The sequence below is a fragment of the Aspergillus oryzae genome, chromosome 2, assembly GCF_000184455.2.
Source record: "Aspergillus oryzae RIB40 DNA, chromosome 2".
Taxonomy (NCBI): domain Eukaryota; kingdom Fungi; phylum Ascomycota; class Eurotiomycetes; order Eurotiales; family Aspergillaceae; genus Aspergillus; species Aspergillus oryzae.
In genome coordinates this window covers 5,903,300-5,929,308 of record NC_036436.1, presented here as the reverse complement: position 1 = coordinate 5,929,308, position 26,009 = coordinate 5,903,300, and the positions used below count along the sequence as shown (strand labels likewise).

The following is a 26,009-nucleotide window of genomic DNA, read 5'->3' as shown; positions in this document are numbered from 1 at the left end:
TTATTTTAAGTTTTCCATGCTACCAGACCGTCGGTTTCTTGGACCATATATTGGATTATCCACCCCATCCAGCAGCCCATCTGATAAATGAATCGGCCAATCCCAGCACGTAGAAACCAAATCACCTCATCCAGTAGCCAGGTCATATCATTAACTCTCTCATAGTCCCTGATATCCGCAAGGGCGCCGATCACCCACCAGTTTGGGGTTTTGGTGAACACGTCTATTCGTGGGAATTGTAGCCGTCCAGAGATCCGTAAAAGCTTTGGAAATACTTATTCTGCACAGACCCCATTGCATTGGACTTCTTATATACTAGCGGAAGCGTACCACTCTCGCCTTTATACGATATCAACTTTTTATCGGATAGAAAAAAAGAGTCGTCTCTACACTACATTGCGAGGTCCATCCAGCAGTGACCATGACAGAGCTGACAGCCAGAGGTGGCAATGACTCTGTCCAACCACCATTGTCGCAGGCGGTTGGATATGTAATCGTAGTGGTCATTGGCCTGATCATCGCTTTTGGTATGCTCATTCTATACCCTTTGCAATTGCGCATATACTTGGGTCGCTAACTTCGTCTTAGTGATGATGCTTATCACAAAGGTTCTCAAGAAGACAACGGGAGAGGACAATAAGAAGACGGAAATGTAGGGTCTCAGTTGCCATGTTCCGTTAATATCGCTAATTACCCTCAGGTTCATGACGGCAAATCGAACTGTTCGAACGGGCTTAACAGCATCAGCCGTGATATCCGTACGTCTTCCCTACTCGACGTCGAATAATACACTCTGACTAAAACAAACAGTCATGGCTTTGGACAACAGCCATGCTGGGCTCGTCATTTGTCGGATATGACTATGGCGTAGCGGGCCCATTCTGGTTTGCTGCCGGATGCAGTCCAATGATTGTATTTTTTGCCCTCATCGGAATATCCTGCAAACGCAAGATTCCAGAGGCACACACTTCACTTGAAGTGGTTAGAATCCGATATGGTGTGATTTATTCTACCACTGTTTCCTCTGCAATGCTGACTCTCCAAGGTCGGACTGCACATATTGTCTTCATGACACTCTGCTTGGTTAACAATATCTTCGCTTGTGCTAACATGCTTCTCGGAGCGGCTGCTGTCATATCTGCTGTGTCAGTGATGTCCTTACTGCAGTGTCTCTTAGTCTAACACTAACACCTGAAAAGAACAGGTATGCACATTATCGCTGCCACATTTCTCCTACCAGTTGGTGTGACCGTCTATACCTTTGTTGGTGGAATTAAGGCGACGTGAGTAAACGCTTAATCCCTCAGACAATACATACTTACATAGAGTCGCAGATTCCTCACCGACTACTTCCACACGGCCATCATCCTTATCATTGCGTGCTACTTCTCTATCAAAGCATTCACAGTTGACGAAGTCGGTTCCATCGGCAGGTTATACGACCTGGTTCAAGCTGCCGCGCAAAGACATCCAGTTTCAGGAAACCATGAGGGAACATACTTGACCATGACATCTAAAGGGGTAGGTCGGTCGCATGTCGCCACACCAGCGACGCTGACATTAGCTCTAGGCGATGCTCTTTGGGATCCTGCATATATGCTCGAACTTTGGTCTGGTGATTGTAGGTGTAATCACCCATGCTTGGTAGGGGACGTTCTAACTCTACCAGATGGATACAAGCTATTTCATCAAAGCATTTTCCGCCGCCCCGTCCTCGGTAGTTCCAGGCTACACAATCGGAGGCATCGCATACTTCGCCATCCCATGGGCCCTAGGAACCATCATGAGCTCCGTAGCCATCGGACTAGAAAACCAACCATCCTTCCCCACATATCCCAGAGTAGGTACTTCTAAACTGTAACATACTACCCAGTCCTACTGATCACATGCAGAGAATGACCACAAGCGAAGTCAGCGGAGGGCTCGTCCTACCATATGCCGCAATGACAATCGCAGGCAAAGGCGGAGCAGCTGCGATTCTCCTAATTACATTCATGGCCGTCACGTCAACACTTTCAGCACAGGTAATTGCAGTCAGCTCCATTCTCAGTTTCGATGTATATCGCGAATATTTCAATCGAAATGCATCCGATCGCGACATCATCCGGTCAAGTCACTTTGGTGTGATCTTTTTCGCCGCGTTCTCCGCCGGATTCAGTACTATGCTCCATTATGTGGGGATTGACCTTGGGTGGACTTTATATATGCTCGGTTAGTATCAAGAATACACCGTCCACACTACCTTGCCATGGTAAGTAGCACATATGCTGATTGACACAGGAGTCGTAACATGCCCCGGTATCTTCCCAATGGCATTCACCATCCTCTGGCGCCGCCAAAGCACCGCAGCTGCTATTCTCTCCCCCGTCCTAGGTATGACAACCGGAATCGGTGTCTGGCTCGGAACAGCCCAGCATTTCTACGGCTCTGTTTCTGTTTCCGCGACGGGTCAGATATTACCATGTGTGTACGGAACCGTCGCATCTGCATTCTCGCCCATTCTGTACTCCGTCGTTATCACGCTAGTCCGTCCACAGAACTATGACTGGAATGACTTCAAGAAGGAGAAACTTGCCCTAGAACGACTAGAGAGTGATCTAACGACCGTGCACAGCCACGATAAAACTAACCGACAGGAGAAGAGATTGGAAGAAGGTGCCCGACATACCTCTGCATTTTATCCCCAGGAATTGAAACGATGGGGTCGTATTGCGGCATTTTGGTCTATCGCGACGTTCCTTGGTCATTGGGTTATTTGGCCGTTGCCGATGTATGGGTCGAAATATGTTTTTGGGAAGGGGGTATGTATCTATATCTTTACCTGGAGGGTTTTGCCGGTTGAGAAGCTGACTTTTGCAGTTCTTTTCGGCATGGGTTGTTGTTGCTATTATTTGGCTTTGGGTGACCATGCTGGTAGCTATCTTTTATCCTATCTTTGATGGGGGTATTCAGCAGATTACACAGGTTTATCGAGGGTTGTGTGTGGGTAACGGGAGGAAGGAAGCTGTCGGAAATGAGAGCTCGTCGTCTCCTTCGATAAGTGATACGGCTGAGGAGGTGAAGAGAGAAGACCGGACCTAGTGTTCATTCTGGATGGCATTCATCTCCCATTTATCTTCCGGTTTGGTTCGGGCTGGAAGTATATCGTTACATGTTATATGAAGCTGTTCAGACCAATATCGCCTCCCCCTAATACCCTAATCTACTCTGTTCCAAAAACCATGATATACACCACAAAGCGGCAAGAATCACCCCCCCACACCATGACCATCCCTCATATCTCCCCTAACCCTGACTAACCTCGCAACCTCCCTCGCTGTATCAGTCCCCAACCTCCCCAACCCCTCTATAACGCCCTCCCTATCCCCCCGTTTCCTCTCCTGACTCATCTTAACCTTCCCCTCAATCCTCTCAACCTCCACACTCAACCCGACAATATTCCTCTTCAAAACCCTCAAGTACCCCTCCGGCGCCTCATCCACTCTCCAAGGCTCCTCCCTCCCCTCCTCCCCCGTAAACCCCATAATATCACTCTCACAATGATCTGACAAATCCCGTAATTGCTTATCCAGAAACTCCCCCGTCTCTTTCACATCGGGATCAAAATACACAGTCGCGGTACCATAAACCTGCACCGTGCTGTAATTCCACGTAGGCGCTACTTTCCCGGTCACTGGTTTCGTCTCTGTGTAAAATTTCGGGGTCACGTAGTGGTGATGCGGGGATGTGAAGAGGATCATGACTTCTTGTGATAATTGGGAGCCGGAGGTTGAGTTGGAGTCTTTGAGGGAGTCAATTATGGCTTTGGATTGTGGGTTTTGGCGGGCGATGTGGGCGCGGAGTCTTGCTTTGGGGGATCCATGGATTTGGTTTGGAGGGTCGAGGATCCAGGGGATGTGGGTGGATTGGAGGAGGGGGTAGTGGGTTGATGGGATTGCGGTTGTGAGGATGCCGAGGGGGTGTTCGCGGATGAATTGGTAGAGTATTTCTGGTGTTGTCTCGGCGTAGATGGGTTGGTTGTACATTTTGGAGGTCTTGGGGAAGTTTGACGACCTTGTTGAGTTGGTTGTCTTGACACTTCTCTAGTGTTACTATTGATGCGCTGTGGTTGATAGCCGATAAGATTATCCGATAAGATAAGCCAATCCATTGCCTCGGTTATGTATGTCGGTTCAATGTCCGATAGGGTCGGCTTGGAGGTCCTTTTAACACGACCCTTATTATATAGGAGAACTTAGTTTGTATTCTTCCCCGAGCTTGTTGCCTTCAAGGAGCTGATCCTAGTGACAATCCCACTGTCGCATGATTTAAAATGTGCACAGCCATGACCCACACTACCTCACGTCCTCCTGAGAACAATTCTAGACAGCGTAACCTAATTCATGTCTCTATGCCAGATGGATGACTTCATTATTCAAAAATCTACATCCTCGGCTAAACCATTGCCAATGAGTTGAACCCAAAGCTCGAAGGGATGTTTTCCAATAAATAGGGTTGCAGCTGACAGTCTTTGGCTGAGAGTTGGATTGATGTGGTCTTGACGAAGCAACTGAGTGATTGTTATATCTGCTGGAGACCCCTTTGAAGTTTCCTATAGATATTGCGAACGTTGTATCTCAGTTGGTGCCGCTGGGGCTGTACAATTTGGGTATAAACCATACTTATTTATCCAGTTGTCAAGAGAGCGAAATGTGGATCTGGCAGCCGGATGGTCAGGCCCTAGCACTTCACGGCTTAACTCAGAACATTTTCCTATTAGATCCAAAGCATCTTGAAGGTTCCCAAGGGCCTCCCAGGTATGAGCAAGGTTGGCCATGCTGGTCAAAGTATCAGGATGCTCGGCTCCAAGCACTATCTTCATTGTTTCCATCACTTGCACCTCCAGCTTCTCCGCTTCATGCCCTCGTCCCTGTTCCCAGTAGGTTGCCGCCAGATTCCCTATACCGGTCAGCGTGTCATGGTGTTCAACTCCCAGCACTGCCTTTCTTTTCTCTACTACCTGTACCCACAGCTCCTCCGCTTCATTCCACCGTCCCTGATTCCAGTAGGTTGATGCTAGGTTATTCATACTGGTCAGAGTACTAGGATGCTCAGTCCCAAGCACTGTCTTCATTGTCTCCAGCACTTCTATATCCAGCCTTTCTGCTTCATTCCATTGTCCCTTGCTGCGGTAGGTCGAAGCTAGGTTACTCATGCTGACCAGAGTATTGGGATGCTCAACCCCAAAAAATCTTTTAAATGTCTTTATTAGCTGTACTTCCAGGTTCTCGGCTTCATTCGATCGTCCCTGCTCCCAGTAGGTTGATGCGAGATTCCCTAGGCTGGCCAGAGTATAAGGATGTATAGGCCCTAGCTCTATTTCACATGTCTCTAGCACTTGTATATCCAGCTGTTCCGCTTCATGCCATCGTCCCTGGCTGCGGTAGGTTGATGCCAGTTTCGCTATGCTGACCAGGGTGGTGGTGTGTTCTAGGCCATCTCTGTTCTGATTAATCCTTATCAGCGTCTTATATAGTGCCTCTGCTTCGTGGTATCTTGCATCACTGGTAAGGCAATCTGCAATCTTCCCAACCAAATTGATGTATCTTCCTCGTTGTACAATAAATTCGCTATCATGCACTAGTGCCAAGCCATGAGGGAGGTACTCTCGCCAAAGTGCTCGATTGGTATAATGATCATTTGGGAAAGCCTTATCTATACGATCAGCCACTCTTCGAACCCAGTGAGAAAACAGTCCATTCTTTCTAAGCCAGTTGCGAGTTGCAATATGCACAAGTCTGTGCATACTTATATCCGGGCCTTGGCTAGTGGTGAATGAGTATGCATTTAAGAGTCCCAAAGCGTCAAGTGTTCGTTTACTAGAGCTCTGGGGAGGAAGAAGGGAGTGGGGAATATTCCGTGGGTTGATACAGGCCATGAAAGATAGGTAGTCCGCTGCTAATTGGTCTTGATGCTGAATCTGTTTAAACGATATCAACCATGTGGTGATCACGGGGTTCTGGATATCCTTATAGCGCCCTGGATCCCTAAAGTCTTCACTAAGCAGTTCCACGGCGTCATCTTCCTCTTCTTGCAAAAGTGTCAGGTATGCAGATAGAGTGAGGCGCTTTTTGTTGATATATGCGGAGGCCTGTGCGATTGCTAATGGAAGGAATGCCAGCTGTTCTAGGAGGATAACTGTTGTAATATGGTCCTCAAGCAAGTGTTTCTGCAACAATAAATTCTCCAGGATACTTGAGGCAGTTTCCTTATCCACATCTGGAACAGAAATAATATTGGATCCCGTGAGATCAACCGCAAGCTCCCCATTGCGGGTAGTGAATAGAATGTGGCCTTGATCACTCATAGGGAGGAAGTCCTCGAGGGCTGGGGTTGTATCATTGCCCGTGAGCCACATCTCTGAATTGTCTGCATTGTCAAAAATGAGAAGCCACTTTCCTGCACGCTCAGAGCTGAGGCATACTTTGATCTGTTCTTTAACCTCCGCTGGCTTCACGTCATGGAGTCCTAGTGTCTGTGCGATATTTACGAACGTCTGCTCAATCATCCCATGGCTTGTACATGGAACCCAGAAAACCGAGCATTCCTTGTCTCGGTCCCGTATGCGGTATGCTACCTCTAGGGCAACTTGTGTCTTTCCAATCCCCCCCAAGCCGGTGATGGCAATTCTCTTGGGCCCATCTTGCATTGTGAGTAATTCTTCGAGCTGCGCGATTTCATCCTGACGACCGACAAATCTTGGATTCCTTGCCAGTGAGACCACCCAATGCCGTCCTTTATGGCTCTTCGGGGAGTCAACGTCCATAGGGCAAGCAGGTACGACAGATAACAGCAATTTCGCATAGGCAGCGGCTGTCAGAGCTGCATATCCTTGCCAGTCTTTCTGTTTATGCGAGTCACAATAGTCGCATATCCCTCGAATCACAAGGGTCGAAAGATCATCCATGAGGCCTGCAGCTTCCATCTCAAAACAGAGTATCCCATGTCGTTGAGCCAGACGATCTCGTGTTTCCGAGTCCTTCATCACCTGGTCTCCCGACGCAATCAACCCGTAGTGGATGAACGGGGCTCTAGTATCACGCCTTTGTCGTTTGACCAATTGCTCCTTGTCACAGGTTTCACAGGTATCTCCCTTTTTGCCATGATGATAGGAAGAATGAAAAAGAACGTCTGTGTCCTGTTCTGGGGGTGAAAACCTTTTCTTCATCTCGGGATTCCGTTCCAGGACTTCTGATATTATCTTAGAAAGGTCTTCCTCACCCCCAGTCATTTGCTTTGCTTCAAATCGACTGATATGTGCCAAAAGAGCCTGTGGTGGTTTGTTTAATGCACCGGTCGGCTCGAATTGTCCACCTTGAACTGCCTTTCCGTAATCATATTGTATCACCCCAGTATACTTTCCAACCGGTTTGCTGACCACCACATCTCCTAATCGAATGTCATTACTGTTGCTTGGGACGCCGCCCCCAATGCCCACCATCAGTCCAAACTGAAGCCGAGGAAAGGTTGAGCGCATGCGAGACACGAGGGTTGCGGCGGACACCTTTCCATAAACCCCAGCTGGTAGGCACGCAATGACGATGAAATATCCGTTCAATTCGCCAAGTTCATAGGCATTTGGATCTGTGGAGGCTTTGGACAGGGGAGTGTGAGCCTTGGTCAGCATAGCGCAAGCCGCCGCCATCTCCAGTGGTAAGGCGCATATCCACGCGATTGTGTACTGATCGTGCGTCAATAATACCATGGCGGGTTGAAACTAGGATTGAAACAACAAGTTCACTGTCGTTTGCACCAGCGAGCCACAAACTGGCAGGAGAATGCAAAAAACCACTTTTCATCAGGCTGGGAAAGGAGGGGTAATAAGAATAACCACGTGTTCCTGCAAGGCTGCGCACTTCTGCCCTCCGCCGCTGTGGCTCATCACTTGCTATACAAGCAGTTAATTGTGGAAAACCATATGATTTGCCTGTAGTCAAATTTCTATATGAACGAGGTATTACCAGATGCCTCAGGGCTCCATATGATATATATCATGTAATTATTTATTGCAAATCTGTGTTGCAAATGGTGTCCTAATATAGTTTATCGTGTAGTGAAGCGATATATATTTTGTTATACAGGCAAGGTTTGGAACTACAGCATTGTAAAGTATATGTTTATTTCTGCACAAGCAAAACATCTACTATTCAGACAAAAGAACCCACTTTACTCCCTGATAGGGTATGTTGCATGGAGAAAGAGATAACTTTATGAAGGTTCCCCTATATCGGGTTTGTAGGGAATTTTATATGGGACTATATTTCACATACACAGTTGGACTGCTTACAACGCGTAAATTCCCTACAGCGGAGTTGCTTATGATTACCGTATCTAAGAAGGGTATCACCAATCTTGCTTCGGAATGTAGCCTTTGTTTCCTCATCCCATGATCAACACCCCGAAGATCGCCACATAGCCATACCTGCTGGCCTACCTAACATCATATATCTTAAATCATACAACGCACATACATCGTAGATAGTTGCCTCAGAGTATTAACGCCTTTCAGTTGTTCCGTTAGCCGCAGCGATGGCATCGGAGATCTTCTCGGCAAGCATGTCTGCAAATATCAGATCAACTCAAGCAAGAAACTACGCTTTACGACGACTTACACACGACTGATTGCGGGTGACCTGGAGGAAGAAGCGGGAATGCACTCGCATCGACAACACGCAAGCCGTCAACTCCAAACACCCTTGCGTGAGAATCCACCACTGCCATTGCATCCTTCGCGGTCCCCATCTTGCAAGTGCAAGCGGCATGCCAGATGGTCATCATGTTATCTTTGACAAACTCCAGGATCTCTGCATTGGATTGCACACGATTCCCTGGATAGTATTCATCTCCGATCAGTATAGGCGCCATAGCACCGCTTTCAAAGGCCTGCCGTGTTCGCTTGAATGTGGCAATTGCCACTTCCTGATCGGTTTCGGTGGAAAGCCAGTTAGGATTGATAGTCGGAAGGTCGAAGGTGTCTGCTGACCGGATTGTTACGTTGCCTCGGGATGTTGGAGCGACAAGGACACCAAGTATTGATGCGTAATCATAGCCATCCCTGGGTTGAATCAAGACAGGCTTGGAAACATCGCCGACATATGCTGCCGCGGATAAGTACTACATGAGCGTGAATTAGACAGTATCATTCTCGCCATGTACGGGTAGTATAGCAGAGGCAAGGACGGAAACTACATACCTCTGCCTCTGGCCAGTCATTGGGAAAGCGTGCTAGATCCTGCAAAGTTTCTCTGGAGAAGTTAGCCCGCAGGCTAGTGGGGATCTTTTCCCATCCTAAGTAATCCGTGATAGGGCTGGTAAAGGGTCCTTGTCGGAAGATAGCAGCATTGGCCGCTTGCCTGAGAAGGTATGAAATGCTCGTCACCACCGTCGAGGCCGTTGGCATCCCAACCCGGTACGAAAGGGCGAACAGTGGATGATCCCACATATTCTGACCGACTCCAGGACGGTCGGCCAGAACCGGTATGCCATGATCTTCGAGTGTCTTTGCCGGGCCAATGCCAGACACCATGAGCAACTGAGGTGATTGGAATGCACCCGCAGACACAATGACCTCTTTGTCGGCGTGCAGCCTGAACTCACCGAGTTTACTCTTAGCCAAAACGCCCGTGGCGTGTTTTTGAGAGTCGAACAGTATCTTCTTTGCCAATACATAAGTGTACGTAGTCAGAAGAGGAGGTTTCGTCTCAAGGAATGAGCTTTCGGAACTGCTTCTTTTCTGGTCCCGCGGTCGGATGGTGCTTGTACAATACTGGCCCCCCAACAAAGACCCGAGGTTGAACTCATCCCGGTCAGGGATTCCGATGGCGTTCATTGCGAGTCTCATCCACGATGAGAATGGCATGGCGTAGTTAGGGTACGACGCATGCAATGGCCCTCCTTGGGGATCGTAAGCGGCTGGGTCGAACGATGGTGTCGAATTGGGGAATCGGGTCAACTGGTTGGGAGGCGTAAACTGGACACTCCGCTTGAAATATGGCAGAACGCGATCAAATGTGTAGCTGCTATCACCTACAGCAGTAGCCCATCGCTCCATGGCACCTCGTGTGGGTCTTTGCATGGGTCAAAGTATTAGCCTATTTGGACTGCTAATGTCTGTTATCCTCAAGGGTAAGTGTGAAGTATACCGTTGATAAATCATGAAGTTCAGCGCCGACCTTCAACTTTGTTTAGCTGGTTAGCAAGGTAGGAAGAGCATCAGATGACATACGATCCGCCGAGGCATTTTCCTCGGGCATAGTGAATAGGTCGATTGTTTGCCCCGGGCTGATTTTCAGTTACAAATCCCCAATCGATGCTGAACTTGTTGCGTGGATCTGATCCAACAGGGATTATGTCTCCCAAGGGAATAGCAGCAAGGGATTGGTACTCGTAAAATCCACCAGCTTCGATTAGCGCAACGGTATAGGATCTCTGTGCTAGGCGAGTGGCCACGACGATACCTGCGGTTCCGCCTCCGACGACAACATAGTCAAATCGTCCGTCACGGAGCAAGTCATCAGATACGGCTGGCTGACCGTTGAATGTCGGCACGGCAAGTGTATGGATCAGACACCAGTGCAGAGCAATCAATAGCAAGAGAACCGGATGGGGCATGTTGGTGGGTGGGTATACTCGACAGTAGTAGATAGAGGATTCGGTAACAAAAGACGAGCTCTAGTATGTCAAGTCATATAAGTGAAGAAGGACGAAGGCGAAAAATTATAGACTACTATGGGGATTTCACGGAAACCGCCCTGGACTTGGGTATAACGGTGCCACTGCCTATTTTGTTAATTAGATAGGCACCCCCTTAAGCTACGAAAGGCAAGAGCAATCCAGGGTAAGGTACCTCCCACATTTGCTGCGAATAATGTCGTCCGTATTAGAACCCTGCAGTATTCAAGCTATAATAAACTTAAGGTATGGTTCCGTACTGTTGAGGACTACACCCTTTTGGCGATTTATTTTGTTGCGTGGAAACATTGTTCTTGTCGATAAAAGGTGGTGTGAGACTGGAGGTCTCTGTTACCATCGCAGGATTCCAATGATTATTGTAGGAGTCGCCATTATTACGAACCATGGAGATGTTTGAAAGAACCAAATAAGTGAGTATGGGCTGTTGACTGCCCGAGTCCTAAAGAGCTACATACGGCCCAAACTCGGGATGTAGGAGCTCACCGCACGCCCAGCCCTCGCATTCGTCGAGAAACGCATGTGTAAGAATACAAGCGCAGGTAAGGTCGTTGTTGAGCCTTCCCAAAATAGGGATTGATTGATCATTTGACAACGTGGTAACCAGTCCCAGACGGATGATGTAGTCATCAAGTCCAATTTTGTGGCATGACTGCCGTATGGATTTACTAGAACTCAAACTGTCAAAAAAAAAAAAAAAAAAAAAAGCGTTGGCTATTATAGTCAGACACAATTGAGGCCATGACAGACAGTGGCGAAAAAATAATGCTCTGAAAAGCCATCATAGAGAAGTGGTACAGACGAAGAAAAAGACAAAATAACGCGTAAAAGACCCACGCAATGTAGCTCCGCATAGGGGAATGCATTTCAGTGATCCAGAGACCATTCGTCGCCCGTGTTACATCCTCATTGGGTGATGTTAAGTGTCTGCCTTCGCTGGTGGCCCCGTTGGGACTTCATATAGACATTCATGTGCTTCGATAACTCCCAGGCTCTTCGGTGGCAGACGTGATCATGTCCAAACTTGGCCGAGGCTTCATTGAAAGGACAAGTCGACATGAATAAAACAGGTATCGGTGGCGACTCTATCTTCAGAAGCCATGTGAAGACAGACCCTTTCTCGTGTCGAGTTAAAACTGGACAACTTGGCTGCTGGGCCTTATTGATACCTATCATAGTGTTTGAATGCACGACAGCAACGCCGAACCTTAGTCTATATCAAGATTGTTCACCTAATATCGGGCAGAATGGGACTGGACGAGAACTCGAGAGCTACGAATAAGGCATAAGCGTTGCGCCTAGCAGAAATACCAGTCTGTCGTGATTCATCTTTGAGATTCGCATATGGTAGGGATTACGCAAACTAGTTCACGGTAACCCATATTTGACATGTAGAACGCGAGCCAAGTTCATCTAGAAATATTACACAACCTTAAACCCTCAGCTCTCTTTGCTTTTCAGTCTAAAGCCTGCCAGTATACATATCATGTTTGTTGTTCAACATGACTGGTAACACGCACACCCGCTATATTTCTGCCTGGAATAATAATTTGATCAGATAAAATTATGCCATGCAATCCCGGCAACTGCCATGGTTATCAGATGTTATGCTGAAGCCTGACGAGTAATAGGAGAATGGTATGACTGATGCATTATAATGAGCGTGAACCGAGAGTATATCAGATCGCAACGCTTACCCAAAATGGTTATCCGGATCATTGGGTTTGGCATCACTTGGCTCGCAGCAAAGAAAACTGACACAAAAGTAATAATTTTCATAATAAGTGTGCCAGGGGCGTCATTAGGCTGGGAATTTCGCAACTCTTACTCGTCTCGGTAACCAGCCAAAGTGGAGCGATCGTCGCCCGTTTCCCGGTTGGGGAAATTTCGTTCCAGACTGAAGTCCACTCTGATCATAGACTGCTGATAGGGTCTCACTGTTCCCCTCTGTCGAATTACACTTACTCAAGAAAATAGTATTATGGAAGTAAATAATCAGGGCAGACGAACCTGTCGCCTTCGCACTACTGTGTCTGCTTATTCAGGCGTTGCCCAACAACCCTAACTAATCCATACGGAGTATGTTCCATGGTAGAGGCCCCACCAGAAAGTACGGAACGGATAAGGGGTTCGAACTGACGGTTATATGGCACCCAAATCGTGGACGCGGGGAATTCAAGACAGCGCCTCCATGCGCCGTGGATCATCGTGCGATCCATCATCGACTATGGAGCTTTTGACAAGGGTCTAGTGTGTCTCAGAAGATGGCTAGGCATCATCCAGAAGACCCTAATCGAAGATCGCAACGGTGTTAAAAGTCAAAGTATCAGGCCATTCTCAACAGTTTGAACGTCCGAGGCACATTCATGCGGGGAATACTAATGACTGACATCATGTGGATGGTGAAACAGGCAGTGTCGAAGCCGTTCCATGGCGAACTGCTTTCCTTCTGTAGCTTAGTCTCTCGCTAATCACGAACCGAAGTCATCCAACACATTACTGAGGCCCCTTTTTCGACCTGATCTGCAGTGAGTCCACGCCCCTCATTTCCTTCTCAACCCAAAATACAATCTCATTCACATGCCGACTGTCTCGATCTCCCGAAGATCTACACTCCTTGACCACAAAAATGAAAGCATTTAGGTAGGCGCTAGGGCACTACTGGTTTCTCCCGTACCATTTTTTACCGTACAAAACGCCATATTGCAGTGTGTTGTCGCCTTATAATTGGTGACTCGGCAGTTTCTGTATTAGAAATACATGCCACGGCAGTCTAAAAGTTTGCCGTTTCGTGGCCAAAGGTTGTAGTGGCCATGGCAGAAGCTTCCTGATATTAAATAGCAAGCCCTTCCCCCCTCCCCATGGGGTGCAACGTTTTCCCTAACCGATCATAACATAGCAGAAACAGTCCTCATGAGTGGCCATCTGAACCCAAAGGACTCCATGAAGTCCACATGGCGTCGGCTAGACCGCGCCGACTGGAGCATCTTCCACTGGTTCTATGAGATACTCGGCATCCATCCGATAGCTTTGGATAAAGAAGTGCCTGTCCACAATAAGGAAGAGAAGGTGCCCTACATGCCGGAATGGCATCTGCACTGCTGGGTACTCATCCACGCATTCATCCCTCTCGCCATCCATCACGTCTACACATCCTATACTGGTCACAACCTAAGCCCCCTGGCCGCCTTCGTCTTTTATAGCGCGGCCTTCAAGGCCATCGCCATTCATGAAATACACATCCTTCGGCGGTTGGGCCACACCCTGGGATTCCTCGATGGCGACCAACACGAGCGGGATGGGGTGCCGGATGTCGGCGTGAAAAAGGTCGTCCACTCCCTGGTTTCGACATCCACCTTTCGCCCTATGTTCACCGTGTTCCTCAGCTATCGAGCCAGCCAACCCCCTTCGACTATGAATTGGCTCTGGCTCCCCCTCGAAGCCGGGCTCTACGGAATCATTCTCGACTTTTGGTTTTATTGGTACCACCGGTTGATGCACGAGATGAACGGGCTCTGGAAATACCACCGGACTCACCACCTGACCAAGCACCCCAATCCACTCTTGACACTGTACGCCGATACCGAACAGGAGTTTTTCGATATCGCTGGTATCCCGCTCATGACCTACTTCAGCATGAAGCTCATGGGTTTCCCTATGGGTTTCTACGAGTGGTGGATTTGCCACCAGTATGTTGTTTTCGCCGAGGTCGCGGGCCACAGTGGCCTCCGCCTGCACACCGTACCGCCCAACACCCTCTCTTGGTTCCTCCGGATCTTTAACGCTGAACTTATCATTGAAGACCATGATATCCACCACCGCCGGGGATGGAAGAAGAGCGCAAACTACGGCAAACAAACCCGTCTGTGGGATCGTGTGTTCGGCACATGCGGTGATCGGGTCGAATGCTACAGGGATAATATCGATTACGATAACCAGATTTCTATGCCGCTGCTTTGATTGGACAAACTCTGAAGGATATGGCGTTTACGGAGAATATAAGAGTCGCGGGGCGGAAAATATAGGAGACCAGGCGAACGCACAGAGTTTGATCACTTGATTGGTTAGCTCTATCGATGGAATGATGTACTGTTGTATATACCCTTTTGCTTTTATATTGTATGGATCCTACATGACGGCCCGCAGGGGCAGACGGAAATATATAATGACCTTGACGAATACTCTAGAGAACCTTAGCCTGAATTGCTACAGAAAGCTCTATGCCGTACACAAACCTTGCTACCGTAAGGAGAAAACCATCCCCCGCAGTCATCTTTGCCTTGCACTATATATAGCACGAGATGAAGGCTTCCGATCACCACGAGGCACCCACAAGAGTCGAATATGACTTATAATCCTTGATCATCAGCCCTGGTCCTGACTCGAGAAGGCAATGCCAGTGCATCATGTGACCAAACATGCCAACAATGTCCATGATCATCGTCATTGCCCAGCGAGGCTCTTGTTGGACGTATGAAAAGAGACGACAATACGAGGTTGAAGTCTTGGCTCACCATTGCTTTTTCGGTGTTTTCTTGGCGGCGCTCCGTATCACCAAACCGGGTAATATCGACACCTTAGAGCCTGAGGCTGTGTCGACGTGTTTAGCCCGACGCCAACCCAAGGCAATTAGGATTAAGGCTGAGCAAAGCTTACCAAGGTGGATGGGTACCCCAGCTTCTGGTTGCCTGAATGCCATAGAGAGTAACCATTGGAGGAAGTCCGACTCAGCCCTGCCTTAAGTGGGGAACACCGTGGTAGCCATGGAATCTATCACTGTCTTGGCCGTAAATTATCTGAAATTGGCCATATCCAGCGCTTCCATTCGGTATAATGTGGTTGCTCACGCACTGACACACTTGACGATTTAAGAACGTGAAGCCCTGGTCGAGAAGATGTCTTCTATCACAGTCAACAACAAACAACGAGCCAGTGCCTTTCAACCACATCGACAATGGCTTGGAAATCTACTTTCCTTCTAACATCTCTCTTGGTTGGCTCTTATGCCACACCGCTTGCACTTCACAATCACGCTCGCTCCGAGAAGATAGCCTGGGGCAATTGCGAAGACGAAGGAGTCACTGCGCCAGCTCAATGCGGAAACTTGACTGTGCCGTTGGACTACACCGAGCCTGACTCAGGCAAAACGCTCCAGCTTCAACTTCTCAAAGTCCCAGCTACTCGTGAACCGAAGAAGGGAACCATTCTGTTCAACTTCGGCGGACCGGGTCTCGAGGCAAGGCTTTCTCTGTTTGGAGATGGCGATATATTACAAGCGTAAGATACCACTGTCGTGACAACAATGTTATCTAGGATTCTATGACGCTGACGGACGTCCAGTTTGACTGGAGGCCACTATGACCTGGTTGCTCATGATCCGAGGTATATTTCTCCGCTACCTGTAACTCTCCTTACAGAGAAACTAACTGAGTATCGCAATTTAGAGGAACCGCAAAGACCCTCACTGCGTACTGTTCTAGAAACATCACAGAGCAACTCGCGGTTCGTACGGAAAGCCGATTTAATGACTTCCCACTGCCCTCCGACACGATGGGGATAGGAAGGCAGTGGGCTGGTAGCGGATTGTATGCCGATTTTTGCTCTGAGGGAGAATTGCAAGAAAATGGCGCATACCTCGGCACGGCCTTCACGGCAAGGGATTTGATGCAAATTGTGGATGCAGTCACGGACGATGGTCTGCTGAAGTATTGGGGTAAGCAAGATCCACATGAAGATACATGACAGTACCAAAGGCTGACAATATTTGCGTTCCTCTAGGTTTCTCATACGGCACCGCGTTGGGATCCACTGTTGCTGCGATGTTCCCAGACCGGGTGGATAAGATGATCCTAGATGGTGTTATGAATCCACACCAGTACTTCAATTCATAGTATGGTTTAATAATCCCTTTGCTTTGCACGGGCGATTCTAACCGAGCTTTCCAACCTGCAGTGACACGGAATTGTGGGCAGATTCAGACAAGGTCTTTTCTAGCTTTTTCCAGCAGTGCCTCAAGACACCAGAACAATGTGCCCTCGCTAGCCGAAACCAAACAGCCGAACAGCTTGAGGAAAGCATCTACCAGCTTCTGGATGACTTGAAACGCGAGCCTATCGTCTATGAGCACTCCATCATTGACCACAGCTATATGAAAACTTACATTCGATTCGCTCTCTACGGGCCTAGCTCCTATCCCAGCCTGGCCGCTGCCTTCAACTTCATATTAAATGGAAATGTCACAGGGTTCAAGGAGCTGGCCGACGCCCGAGTGGGTAGTTTATTGGCGGCCGGAATGGCGGGCGATGACGCGGCATTCGCCATTCCCTGCGCTGACAAGAAAACCGGAAAGCATGCCCTGGACGAGATAATGCCTGATATTAATACCTTATCACAGACGAGCAAACTACTTGGTGAAGTCGGAAACGCCATTGCCATGACCTGCACCCAGTGGAAGTTCGACGCCAAAGAACGCTACGAGGGAAACTTCGAGTCGAAGACAAAGAATCCCATTATGGTCATCGGCAATACTTATGACTCTGCCACTCCACTTCGGTCGGCACAGAATATCAGTGCTAGCTTCGAGGGCAGTGTTCTGCTGGAGCATGGTGGCTGGGGGGTAGGTCCTTTTCTTTGTGGGATATAGCTTTGTGGTGCCTGGACTAACATGTTATTATAGCACGCTACTTTGGCTCACGGGTCTTCATGCACGTCGAGTATTATCAGGGATTACTGGACGAACGGTACCCTTCCTGCTGTTGGAACAAAGTGCGAACCAGATTATCCCCCTTTCGAATCTGGCTCATTGGAAGATGTTCTGGTTAACATTGGCTTCCTTGATAAGAAATAAGTGTTGTCACAGGCCAACACTAGCACCGCGGAGCTATCTGTCATTTTTCACTGCTTGTATATCGCATCAAATGTCTCTTTGATCCTGTATTTTCTTGGCATACGGCGTTAGAACCCTAAGTACACATTTTAGACGAAATATTTAGTTCAAAATTGTATTCAGAAGTATAATCTATACTCAAACAGTTTCAATTTCCAGCCCACGGCTACCGGACTCAACCACAACGCCAACTAATGGTAGACTCAATCTTTGCTGCTTGTTTCTTGTTTTCTTCTCTTTCCCTGGCATCGGCTCTTTAAGAGGAATACTGACTAATAAAACTAGGTTCTATAGATGTATCTATCCAAGGAGTAGTGCATCGGGTCCTCATTGTGCTGGAGGTCCGGTTCCTTGTCTTTGCTCCACGATCGAACTGGAGTTCGTTTGTCAAAGTATAAACCCACGTCATATTTATGCAGGATGAACCAGCATCCTGGTTATTGAGGTCGATCGCAGATCTAGCAGGGTACTAATGATGCAATGCATGAACCGTGGGTCTGGAGCCGAGCGAACAGATGAACACCCGTTCTTATCGCCCTGGTTCGAAATTTTACATTCCATGGGTCGTACAGGGGTATTTCTCATGACTATCTTGTCTATCTTGATATCTATCCTAGGCTCATGACTTATGCCAATCGTAGTTCTACTTCCAGAATACTCTATCACGGTCATTACTCCTTCGTACCGTGACAAGATGCGATACGTCATCGGACCCACTTAGGGCATCGTGAGGCTTGAGCAGATGTTGATCGTGAAGCAATACTCGCATCATGGCTAGGTCCTATCCAGGAACAGTCCTTATATCAGGCGAAATGGTTGCCCTTTTGCGGGATGCCATTTGCTGCATACCTATTCCCACGACATGGACGAAAGTCACCAGGAAAAGCAAAGTGGACACCACGATAGTCTCGAGCGCGAGGCCGCGCACAGGGGGCTTAGAAAGACGGGGTCCAGGACACTCGGGTGGGATACAGACCACCGAGATTTCCCACGCAATTGGCCTCTTCGGCGCAAGCTCTACGATGCCTGCATCATCTTCTTCCTGGAGTTCTATACGACCGTCATGAGCACGACGGGGCCATCCGCTGCCGAAGAGGCCATGTCTGAGTACGCAATGAGCAGGGTCGTGATGCTCACCGGATTTCAGTTCATGTATGGCGCTGGGCAAGCATTGGGAGGGCTTATAATGCCTCCATTTTCTGAGGCTCTTGGTCGTCAGAAGTCCTACCTTGTGTCCGCTGGTGCATACTGTCTTTCTTCTCTGCTGGTCGGCCTTGTTCCTTCACCAGCCGGAGTCTTCATCGGCCGCTTCTTCTCCGGTTTCGCCTCGTCTGTGCCGGCGATCGTTCTGGCTGGAAGTATCGAGGATCTGTACTCCCAACACCCAAGGCTCTGGCTTCTCTGGTTTTGGAATTGCTCCACCATGCTCGGTATCGCGGTGGGCCCAATCTATGGGTCCTATATAGTTGATGCGATCGGTTGGTAAGTATACCAGGCGGCCGTGGTGTGTGAATATACAGATGTACTGACCGTACAATGTGTAGGCGTTGGGTCTACCATATTTCCGCCATTACCTGTGCGGCAACATTCTTCCTCCTTATACCAGTTCGGGAGAGTCGGCCGACAACCCTGCTTCAGCGCCGTTTTGACAACCTCCAATCAAAGGTCGGAGCAGTAGACATGGATATACCAAACCCTGACCGAATTAACAGCACCCGCGAGCTTATGCAGGTAATTCTAGTACGACCTGCCAAGATAGGTGTCTCGGAACCTATACTCATTTTGGTCTCCATCCTCAGCGCATCAGCCTGGGGTATGATGTACCTCTTCACCGAGTCCTTCACCGTAGTCTACAGTGAATTTGGCTGGAGCTCCAGGGCGACCTCCCTGCCATTCATTGCCCTATTTCCTGGGATTATTCTCAGTGGATTCGTCCGCCTATGGGACTACCACCAGCTGAAATCCCGACAGAAAGCCAGCCAGCGTCCAGAGCCAGAAGATAAAATCGGCGGATTCGCGATTGCTGCGCCCGCACTGGCCATTGGACTCTGGATCTTCGGCTGGACAGTTCCACCGCTCGTCCATGTCCCTTGGATCGCATCCATGTTCGGCCTCGTGCTCATCGGCTTTGCAGCGACTGAGTTCTCGTATACGCTGAGTGGGTATATTTCTGACGCATATACGATCTATGCCTCGTCCGGATTGGCGGTCCAGGGCTTCTTACGTGCGTTGGCCTCCGGGTGTCTTCCTCTGTTCGCGTATCCGATGTATTCGGGGCTTGGATCAAATGTCGCGACGAGTATTATCGCTGCTGTGGCAACCGTGTACTGCGTGGCGCCGTATATATTCCTGAAACATGGTAGGCGTCTAAGGGAGAACAGTCCCTTTGCTCGATACAGTGCAAAGGTTAATGATGAGCATGGGGCTGATTGAGGGGAGGCATTTTATATAATTAGTGGATGATGGCTGTGGTTCACGCAATATGTATGGTATGTATCATGGGAAATGTACTAATACGAAATAGAATTAGACTAAAAGGGAAAAGGTAATAAAGGGATGTATCAAGTAGAAACTGTTACTCTGAGACTATCGTAGAGTCCTGATCCTGATAGATGCTTGGCCTTAATGCCTAATGTTCTGGCCTTCCATCGTGGCTAGCGGAGCCCCACGTGCGCTCTACACGCGTAATATTTTCGTACTCTATTCACGCCCTTCATCAGCAGTCCCTCACAGACCATTGGCCACCATGAGGACTTGGTATACGAGCTAGACCCGAATGGTGACGTTTCCCTCATTCTGGATGACGTGCCTGATGATTTACCGGACAACCTGTGGGAACTCCTTTATTCCACGCTGTCAGGGCTCACGGTGGGGCTCTTTGGTACCTCCCCAGCGCCATCTTCAGATTCGTGCATCATCAAAACATCTGACATTGGCCAGCCCACAATTCGGACGGACACTGCAAAATGGGTTTCAGGAGGGAACCGAGCTAAGAGCTACAGGCTGTCTAACATTTCCCGTACGGGATTGGGAGGCGAGGCCATTTTTAATCCTGATGTTGATTATCCACCATCGAGCACGTGTGGTGCCTCGGCTGCCCTCCTTGGATAGGTTGGTGGAGGTCGCGCGGTTGGTCGATTATTATGAGTGTCATGACGCAGTAGAAGTGTTCTCACGCTCATGGCTGAGTGGATTGAATTTCCACCTTGGGGATCCCAGTTCACTGAATGAGGCCGAGAAATGGCTATTCGTGTCCTGGGTGTTTAACCAGTCCCCGGTCATTCTTAGCTTCCTCCAAGTACCTAGAGTCTAGGAGCACAAGCGTGATTGCCTTCACACGACTCCCAGTACCATCAGCGATCCAAGGTGAGTCTCGACATATGGCTTCAGTATCTTTCCATCTACTCACAGTAACATTATCAACTCTAGATGCAATTAACGGTTCTCGACGAGGATCAATTGCAAGAGTCATTGATTCCATGCATGATGTCCACTCAAAGCTACAGAACGGCTCCGTACAATGCTGTGAAGGCTGTGACTGTATGCGACTTGGCGCGCTGACGAAAGGAATGCATCGAGTTGGAATCCTCACTCGGAGTGCGAAACCAAACTTTGAGGGGATGAGCTTTGACCCAGTTGGCGCAGGATTGTCGCAACATCGACAATCCGAAATTCTGTGAGTTGTATAAGGCACATCACGTATGCAACATACAGTCAACTGTTGGTCCTCTCTTGATAGGTATCGAAAGCTCGATACAGGGGTTGAGCATTGCACGATTTGCCAACCTTCGCTCTCCCTTTATCTGGAGGAGCGGTGCCAGGGGTGCAGTCACACAACCCTCTTACAGTCAAAGTGCATCCTTAAGTTTAATTTCACCTTCTCTCTCAAAGGCTTAGACCTACGGTGGCTGGTAAGGCCACATAACCCAATCGTATCATTCTACCTAGATAATTGATCTCAATCTTCACACAGTATTGATTGGCCAACTGCATAATGGATGCCAATGCACCTTGTACTGTTGGATCTCTCTATTTCGCGTATTAAACAAAAGCCATGGTATGAAGACCTTCCTAGAACAAGGAAAAATAGGCCAGACTGCATTCCTAGTCATAACGACGATAATTAGATGGCTAACTGCAAAACAAGTCATCAGTAGTTAAATGCAGAGATTTGAACGCTTTCAAGGATTTCCCTATTATTCTATATCAGTTTGATCGCTGCAAGAGAACAAATGAACAAGACGCTTATTAACACACAAATTCAAAATACTAAATCCTCGGTGTGCTCTCTCCGCCGAACCTCCAATTGAGTCATTGGGTCAACAATCGCATAAACCCCGAGTACCATAGGTTGCGGATAGTACCCTTCTTTTAACCGAATATCATATTTCAAGAGAATGTGGGCCAAGCATAGCTTCAGCTCGGTACCAGCAAAGAAGCGACCGGGGCATATATGTCTACCACCCCCAAACACAATATGTTCTCGGCTCGACTGCACAAATTGACTCGCTTTGTCTCCTGCATGACGTCGCTTCAAGAATCGGTACCCATCGAATACCTCGGGATTCACATGAACTTCTGGATTCCACATGTCGGTTGCGTCGACCATGATATGTGACCCTTTGGGTAATTTCGTCCCATCCGGAAGAGACGTATCACGAATGACCTTGCGCTCCAATCCCACTACAGGCCAACATCAGATTCCACTGTAGTCGCTATGACCATCGAGACTTACCTGTAACCGGAATCTGCCTTTGCGACTCCTTCATCACGCTATCGAGTAGTTCCATCTTCGCCAGCGCAGTGAGTCCCAGACCGTGCCCCAATAGTGACGTTTTGATTTCCTTCCGTAATGGTTCGACGAGTTCGGGGTGTCGGGCAATGTTGATGAGAATCTGCTTGAAAAGTTCGGTGGTTGTAAACAGTGCTGCCATGGCCAAGGCGAGCTGTATATCGCCCGCCGGGTGCTTGTTGTCGGGGACTTGCATAGTCCACGCAAGAACATCGTTGTATCGAGGTGCGACCAAACCTTGGTCCTCTGCAGCCTGAGCTTCTCGTTCCCTCTTTCGAACCACTTCCTGCATAATTGCGCGAGACTGGTGTAAAAGGCGCCGACAAGCCGAGGCATGCGGTAGAAACCACTGCACGATCGGTCGTAACGAAGCCCTCCATGTATGAAGCTCACTCACGGCTGCGAAATACTCGCGCACATACGCCTGAACGACCGTCTGCCACTCGTCATCTGCGGCCTTCTCCGGACCCACGAAGATCGACGCTGCCGCACGAGAGATGATCCCAGTGGTGTCGTCTTCCCAATCGATAGTATGCCAGATACCACTATCTCCCCAATAGTGTTGTAACGCCGGTCCAATATGCCGGTTGACCGTGGGGACGATTTCTTCATTTTGGGATAAATTCGTCCGAAGCAGCTTAATCAACATTCCGTCGGGGGCATGGAGTGTATCTTGAGCCTCGAAGCCTGGGAATCCTGCAAAGTATTCTTCCCTGATCAATTCCTGATGGTCGAGGTCCCTGTTTGTCTTGACCCACTCGCTAAGGGCAGATGGCAACACGATTTTCAGGCCATCCGGCACACGTAACGTGATAGGACTACCATGCTTGGCCAGACCGTCGACGATTAACTTTTTCGCATTCTGGTTATATTCACGGTATGCTTTTCGACGGAAGAAATCGCCCCGGTAATCGTTCACTACCGGAAAGATAGGTCGCTGTTTGGTGGTAAAGCGATATAACCCGGCGAGGATTGCAATGAGCGTCCAGGCGAAGACACTGGAGAAGATTTGACCGAACATTGTAGCCACATACCTAAGGAATGAATCTATGGTAAATTAAATGGGTTATGGCCAAGTGTTCTACCTTTAAGTACAAGTATTCAGGTGATTAGTCAGCGTGCCCTAATTTATCGGGGACTCAGTTCGGCAAGGGTAGAGGCTATTGCTCCTGTGGGTACCTAAAAAAAAGTGGGTAATTTAGTGCAAAGCTTCGCGCATCATCTTGAGCCATAATGACTCATGTTGTGCTACAAGCCTGGGTGCCTTGGTATCCACGGATATGTTCTTGGTCAACGTCAATCTTGAAAATGTATACAGAGTATAACACACCCTCTCCAATGGCAGAGGTACGAGAAAACAAATCCTCCACGCGGAAACTATGGCGGGCTACACAGTAACTTACCTTCCATGGATGCTCTTTCGGTGCTCGCTCATTATCCCGCATGGGCTACAAACCACGGCGGCCGCTTGTGTCTTTACCTCTCAAATTCGCATTTCTATGGTCGGTCTGTCTACGTATTGATTGTCTACAGAGACTCTAGTCTATCCTGCGTCTGGTATGAATATGGCCTTCGCAACAGAAGTAGCCGCGGGTTTCCTTTGTCATTTGTTAACTGACCCTTCTTCCGAAGAAAGAGCAGCATACCTGATCGAATTTATCGCGGAAATACAGCCTTATGCCAACCGCGTTCCACAGTGCGCAATCAACAATGGTGTCAGGATCAGCTGCATGGTCGAGCTCCGGTTTCATCGCCACGTTGCTACGCATGCTGTAGGTACTGCAGGGGCAAACACCAATGCCGTGTGGAATCGATGGGAGTCGAGTATCGGTGCTTAGTCCTCGCGTGCACCGGCTCTTGTTACCCCAGTCTGAGCGAAACTTTACACAGCTGGACCTGTCGTACTCTCCAGAATCTTTGGATCCTTCTCCTTGTTAGGGCCAGATGAATGTCCATTGCCCGGACTCTAGTCCGTGGCCAGAATGCCACACGATGGTGGATTCCGTAGTACAAATATCAAACAGCTGGGTCAACTGATTGTCCCCACTATATAGTGAAAAGTATCAAGTAAAGAAATTTCCGGATACCTGGTTGGCGGACACAAGGGGCAGAGTTGTGACTTGCTATTTCTCTCAGGATTCTTATGCCGGGGGGGTAGAATAGGAGTGACTGCCGCTTTACATTAGCAACTTTGGTAGTAAGTGCTCAGCCTACCAACAACGAAGTTGAACAACAGACTCGAGACTGCCAATACTTCTTCGCCGCTTGCCACTGGGCTGCCATTAACAGGCTATTATGGCAAGGCGGAGTTCTGCTAGAAAATAATCGTCACGATGTAAGAAGGAAAAGAAAAAAAAGAAAAAAAAGGAAAAGCAGGAGAAATTCGCCTGATGCTTTACCCTTTTTGAAGGGAGTTAGAGCTAACACATCTTCACCTCTGGATTCCAACGTCCTTTCAGGTATTTGTCGATTATTTCCAAGGATAAACTACAAGGCCAAACGTAAATCGTAAATGCTGTGCTGATTAAGTGGAATTATTTAATATAGTTAATAGATAATAGCTATAGTTCATATATTTTACTTTACATGTCAACACTTGTTGACAGTAAAATGCCGGCCAAAAACAGTAGTCTATCAGTACTGTTTTAAACACTATTCGTACCTAATAGTAGGATGTAGACTTCCGCACAACCCAATATAACCTGGACCCAACCCGGATCTAACCTGGGCTGGATTAGGTTTTGAGCCGAAGACTCTAATCTAGTATTAGAGTTGGGTTATAATTAAATAATCTAGCCTAAGTCTAGGAGTTGAAGCTTTCAATTTGTTTGGTCGAGACTTACTAGGTCTCAAATGTAAAAGCGGCTACGGCTACTACGTTCGAGGCCAACGACATTGGGATGATTGGCCGTCTTGGTCCGCACGGGGATGCTGTACTATATTAACTTTCGAATGAGAAAGCAATCTCCCTCTCAAACCCCAAACAGGGCGCCTACGATGCTATTATTGGGAAACAGATGACAAGGCGTTTAGGGGCTCGATCACCCTTCCTGGGTTTCAGAGCCTCTCAACAGCGGTTACCTTTATTGCGTCATGTGGCAGTGGAGTCCAGTCGAATACTGTGTTGCTGATGTCTTCAGCCTTGCGCTTAGTCCCCAACCTGTTAGGCGCCCTTGTGAGGAGCCTCGCCGCCGCTAAACCGTCCTTCTCGGTGGGGTAAGGAAGAGGATCGGGTACGAATACATGGAGCAGTATTAGCGACCATTGACCTAGTGGTTTTCGTTTGATCCAAGCAGAATCATGGTTCTACTCCAAGTGCCAATATAAATGCGTCCTCACACGGCGGTATTTCTCTAGCGGTTTGACCGTGGGTGGGGAAAATGCGACTTGATTTATAAGATAAGCCAAAACCGGTGTATCATTCGTGATGCTTGATCTCTGACTCCTTCGGGGGAAGTACTTGACCCTCACGATTTAGTATATTTCATAAATTGAAATGAACCTTTTCAACTCAGCCCAACCAATAGGAAAGGGTGGGATGTCCCCACATGGATGAGCGCTTAACCGACCAATGACCTACCATACAGACAAAACTCCTCCACT

General features: G+C 48.4%; 10 protein-coding genes across 10 annotated transcripts; 5 read left to right on the top strand and 5 right to left on the bottom strand.

Moving 5' to 3' along the window:
• Positions 1-421: 421 nt before the first annotated feature.
• AO090003001423 (sodium:solute symporter family protein) lies at positions 422-3,081 on the top strand (the record flags this gene model as incomplete). The annotated part of the gene is made up of 12 exons (XM_001820427.1): positions 422-527; positions 589-652; positions 701-758; positions 811-997; positions 1,046-1,145; positions 1,200-1,283; positions 1,335-1,521; positions 1,571-1,621; positions 1,670-1,840; positions 1,893-2,211; positions 2,281-2,801; positions 2,860-3,081. 12 exons carry the CDS (start codon positions 422-424, stop codon positions 3,079-3,081), a joined length of 2,070 nt encoding a protein of 689 aa, XP_001820479.1.
• A 167-nt stretch (positions 3,082-3,248) lies between these two features.
• AO090003001422 (FMN-binding negative transcriptional regulator) lies at positions 3,249-4,025 on the bottom strand (the record flags this gene model as incomplete). Its single annotated transcript, XM_001820426.1, has 1 exon — positions 3,249-4,025. The coding sequence occupies one exon, from the start codon at positions 4,023-4,025 to the stop codon at positions 3,249-3,251; it is 777 nt and encodes a 258-aa protein (XP_001820478.1).
• Positions 4,026-4,591: 566 nt separating this feature from the next.
• Positions 4,592-7,744, bottom strand: AO090003001421 (uncharacterized protein; the record flags this gene model as incomplete). The annotated part of the gene is made up of 1 exon (XM_001820425.1): positions 4,592-7,744. One exon carries the CDS (start codon positions 7,742-7,744, stop codon positions 4,592-4,594), a length of 3,153 nt encoding a protein of 1,050 aa, XP_001820477.1.
• A 790-nt stretch (positions 7,745-8,534) lies between these two features.
• On the bottom strand, positions 8,535-10,650 carry AO090003001420 (GMC family oxidoreductase; the record flags this gene model as incomplete). The annotated part of the gene is made up of 4 exons (XM_023235308.1): positions 8,535-8,599; positions 8,652-9,153; positions 9,233-10,106; positions 10,265-10,650. The coding sequence occupies 4 exons, from the start codon at positions 10,648-10,650 to the stop codon at positions 8,535-8,537; spliced, it is 1,827 nt and encodes a 608-aa protein (XP_023090339.1).
• Positions 10,651-13,641: 2,991 nt separating this feature from the next.
• On the top strand, positions 13,642-14,688 carry AO090003001419 (sterol desaturase family protein; the record flags this gene model as incomplete). Its single annotated transcript, XM_001820423.3, has 1 exon — positions 13,642-14,688. One exon carries the CDS (start codon positions 13,642-13,644, stop codon positions 14,686-14,688), a length of 1,047 nt encoding a protein of 348 aa, XP_001820475.1.
• A 994-nt stretch (positions 14,689-15,682) lies between these two features.
• Positions 15,683-16,158, top strand: AO090003001418 (uncharacterized protein; the record flags this gene model as incomplete). Its single annotated transcript, XM_023235306.1, has 2 exons — positions 15,683-16,005; positions 16,146-16,158. 2 exons carry the CDS (start codon positions 15,683-15,685, stop codon positions 16,156-16,158), a joined length of 336 nt encoding a protein of 111 aa, XP_023090338.1.
• Positions 16,159-16,278: 120 nt separating this feature from the next.
• AO090003001417 (uncharacterized protein) lies at positions 16,279-17,575 on the top strand (the record flags this gene model as incomplete). The annotated part of the gene is made up of 4 exons (XM_001820421.3): positions 16,279-16,441; positions 16,507-16,618; positions 16,681-17,344; positions 17,405-17,575. 4 exons carry the CDS (start codon positions 16,279-16,281, stop codon positions 17,573-17,575), a joined length of 1,110 nt encoding a protein of 369 aa, XP_001820473.3.
• A 901-nt stretch (positions 17,576-18,476) lies between these two features.
• AO090003001416 (uncharacterized protein) lies at positions 18,477-20,047 on the top strand (the record flags this gene model as incomplete). The annotated part of the gene is made up of 2 exons (XM_001820420.1): positions 18,477-19,096; positions 19,159-20,047. The coding sequence occupies 2 exons, from the start codon at positions 18,477-18,479 to the stop codon at positions 20,045-20,047; spliced, it is 1,509 nt and encodes a 502-aa protein (XP_001820472.1).
• A 1,828-nt stretch (positions 20,048-21,875) lies between these two features.
• On the bottom strand, positions 21,876-23,427 carry AO090003001415 (cytochrome P450; the record flags this gene model as incomplete). Its single annotated transcript, XM_001820419.1, has 2 exons — positions 21,876-22,297; positions 22,350-23,427. 2 exons carry the CDS (start codon positions 23,425-23,427, stop codon positions 21,876-21,878), a joined length of 1,500 nt encoding a protein of 499 aa, XP_001820471.1.
• A 107-nt stretch (positions 23,428-23,534) lies between these two features.
• AO090003001414 (uncharacterized protein) lies at positions 23,535-24,175 on the bottom strand (the record flags this gene model as incomplete). Its single annotated transcript, XM_023235305.1, has 3 exons — positions 23,535-23,585; positions 23,723-23,854; positions 24,053-24,175. 3 exons carry the CDS (start codon positions 24,173-24,175, stop codon positions 23,535-23,537), a joined length of 306 nt encoding a protein of 101 aa, XP_023090337.1.
• Positions 24,176-26,009: the final 1,834 nt, after the last annotated feature.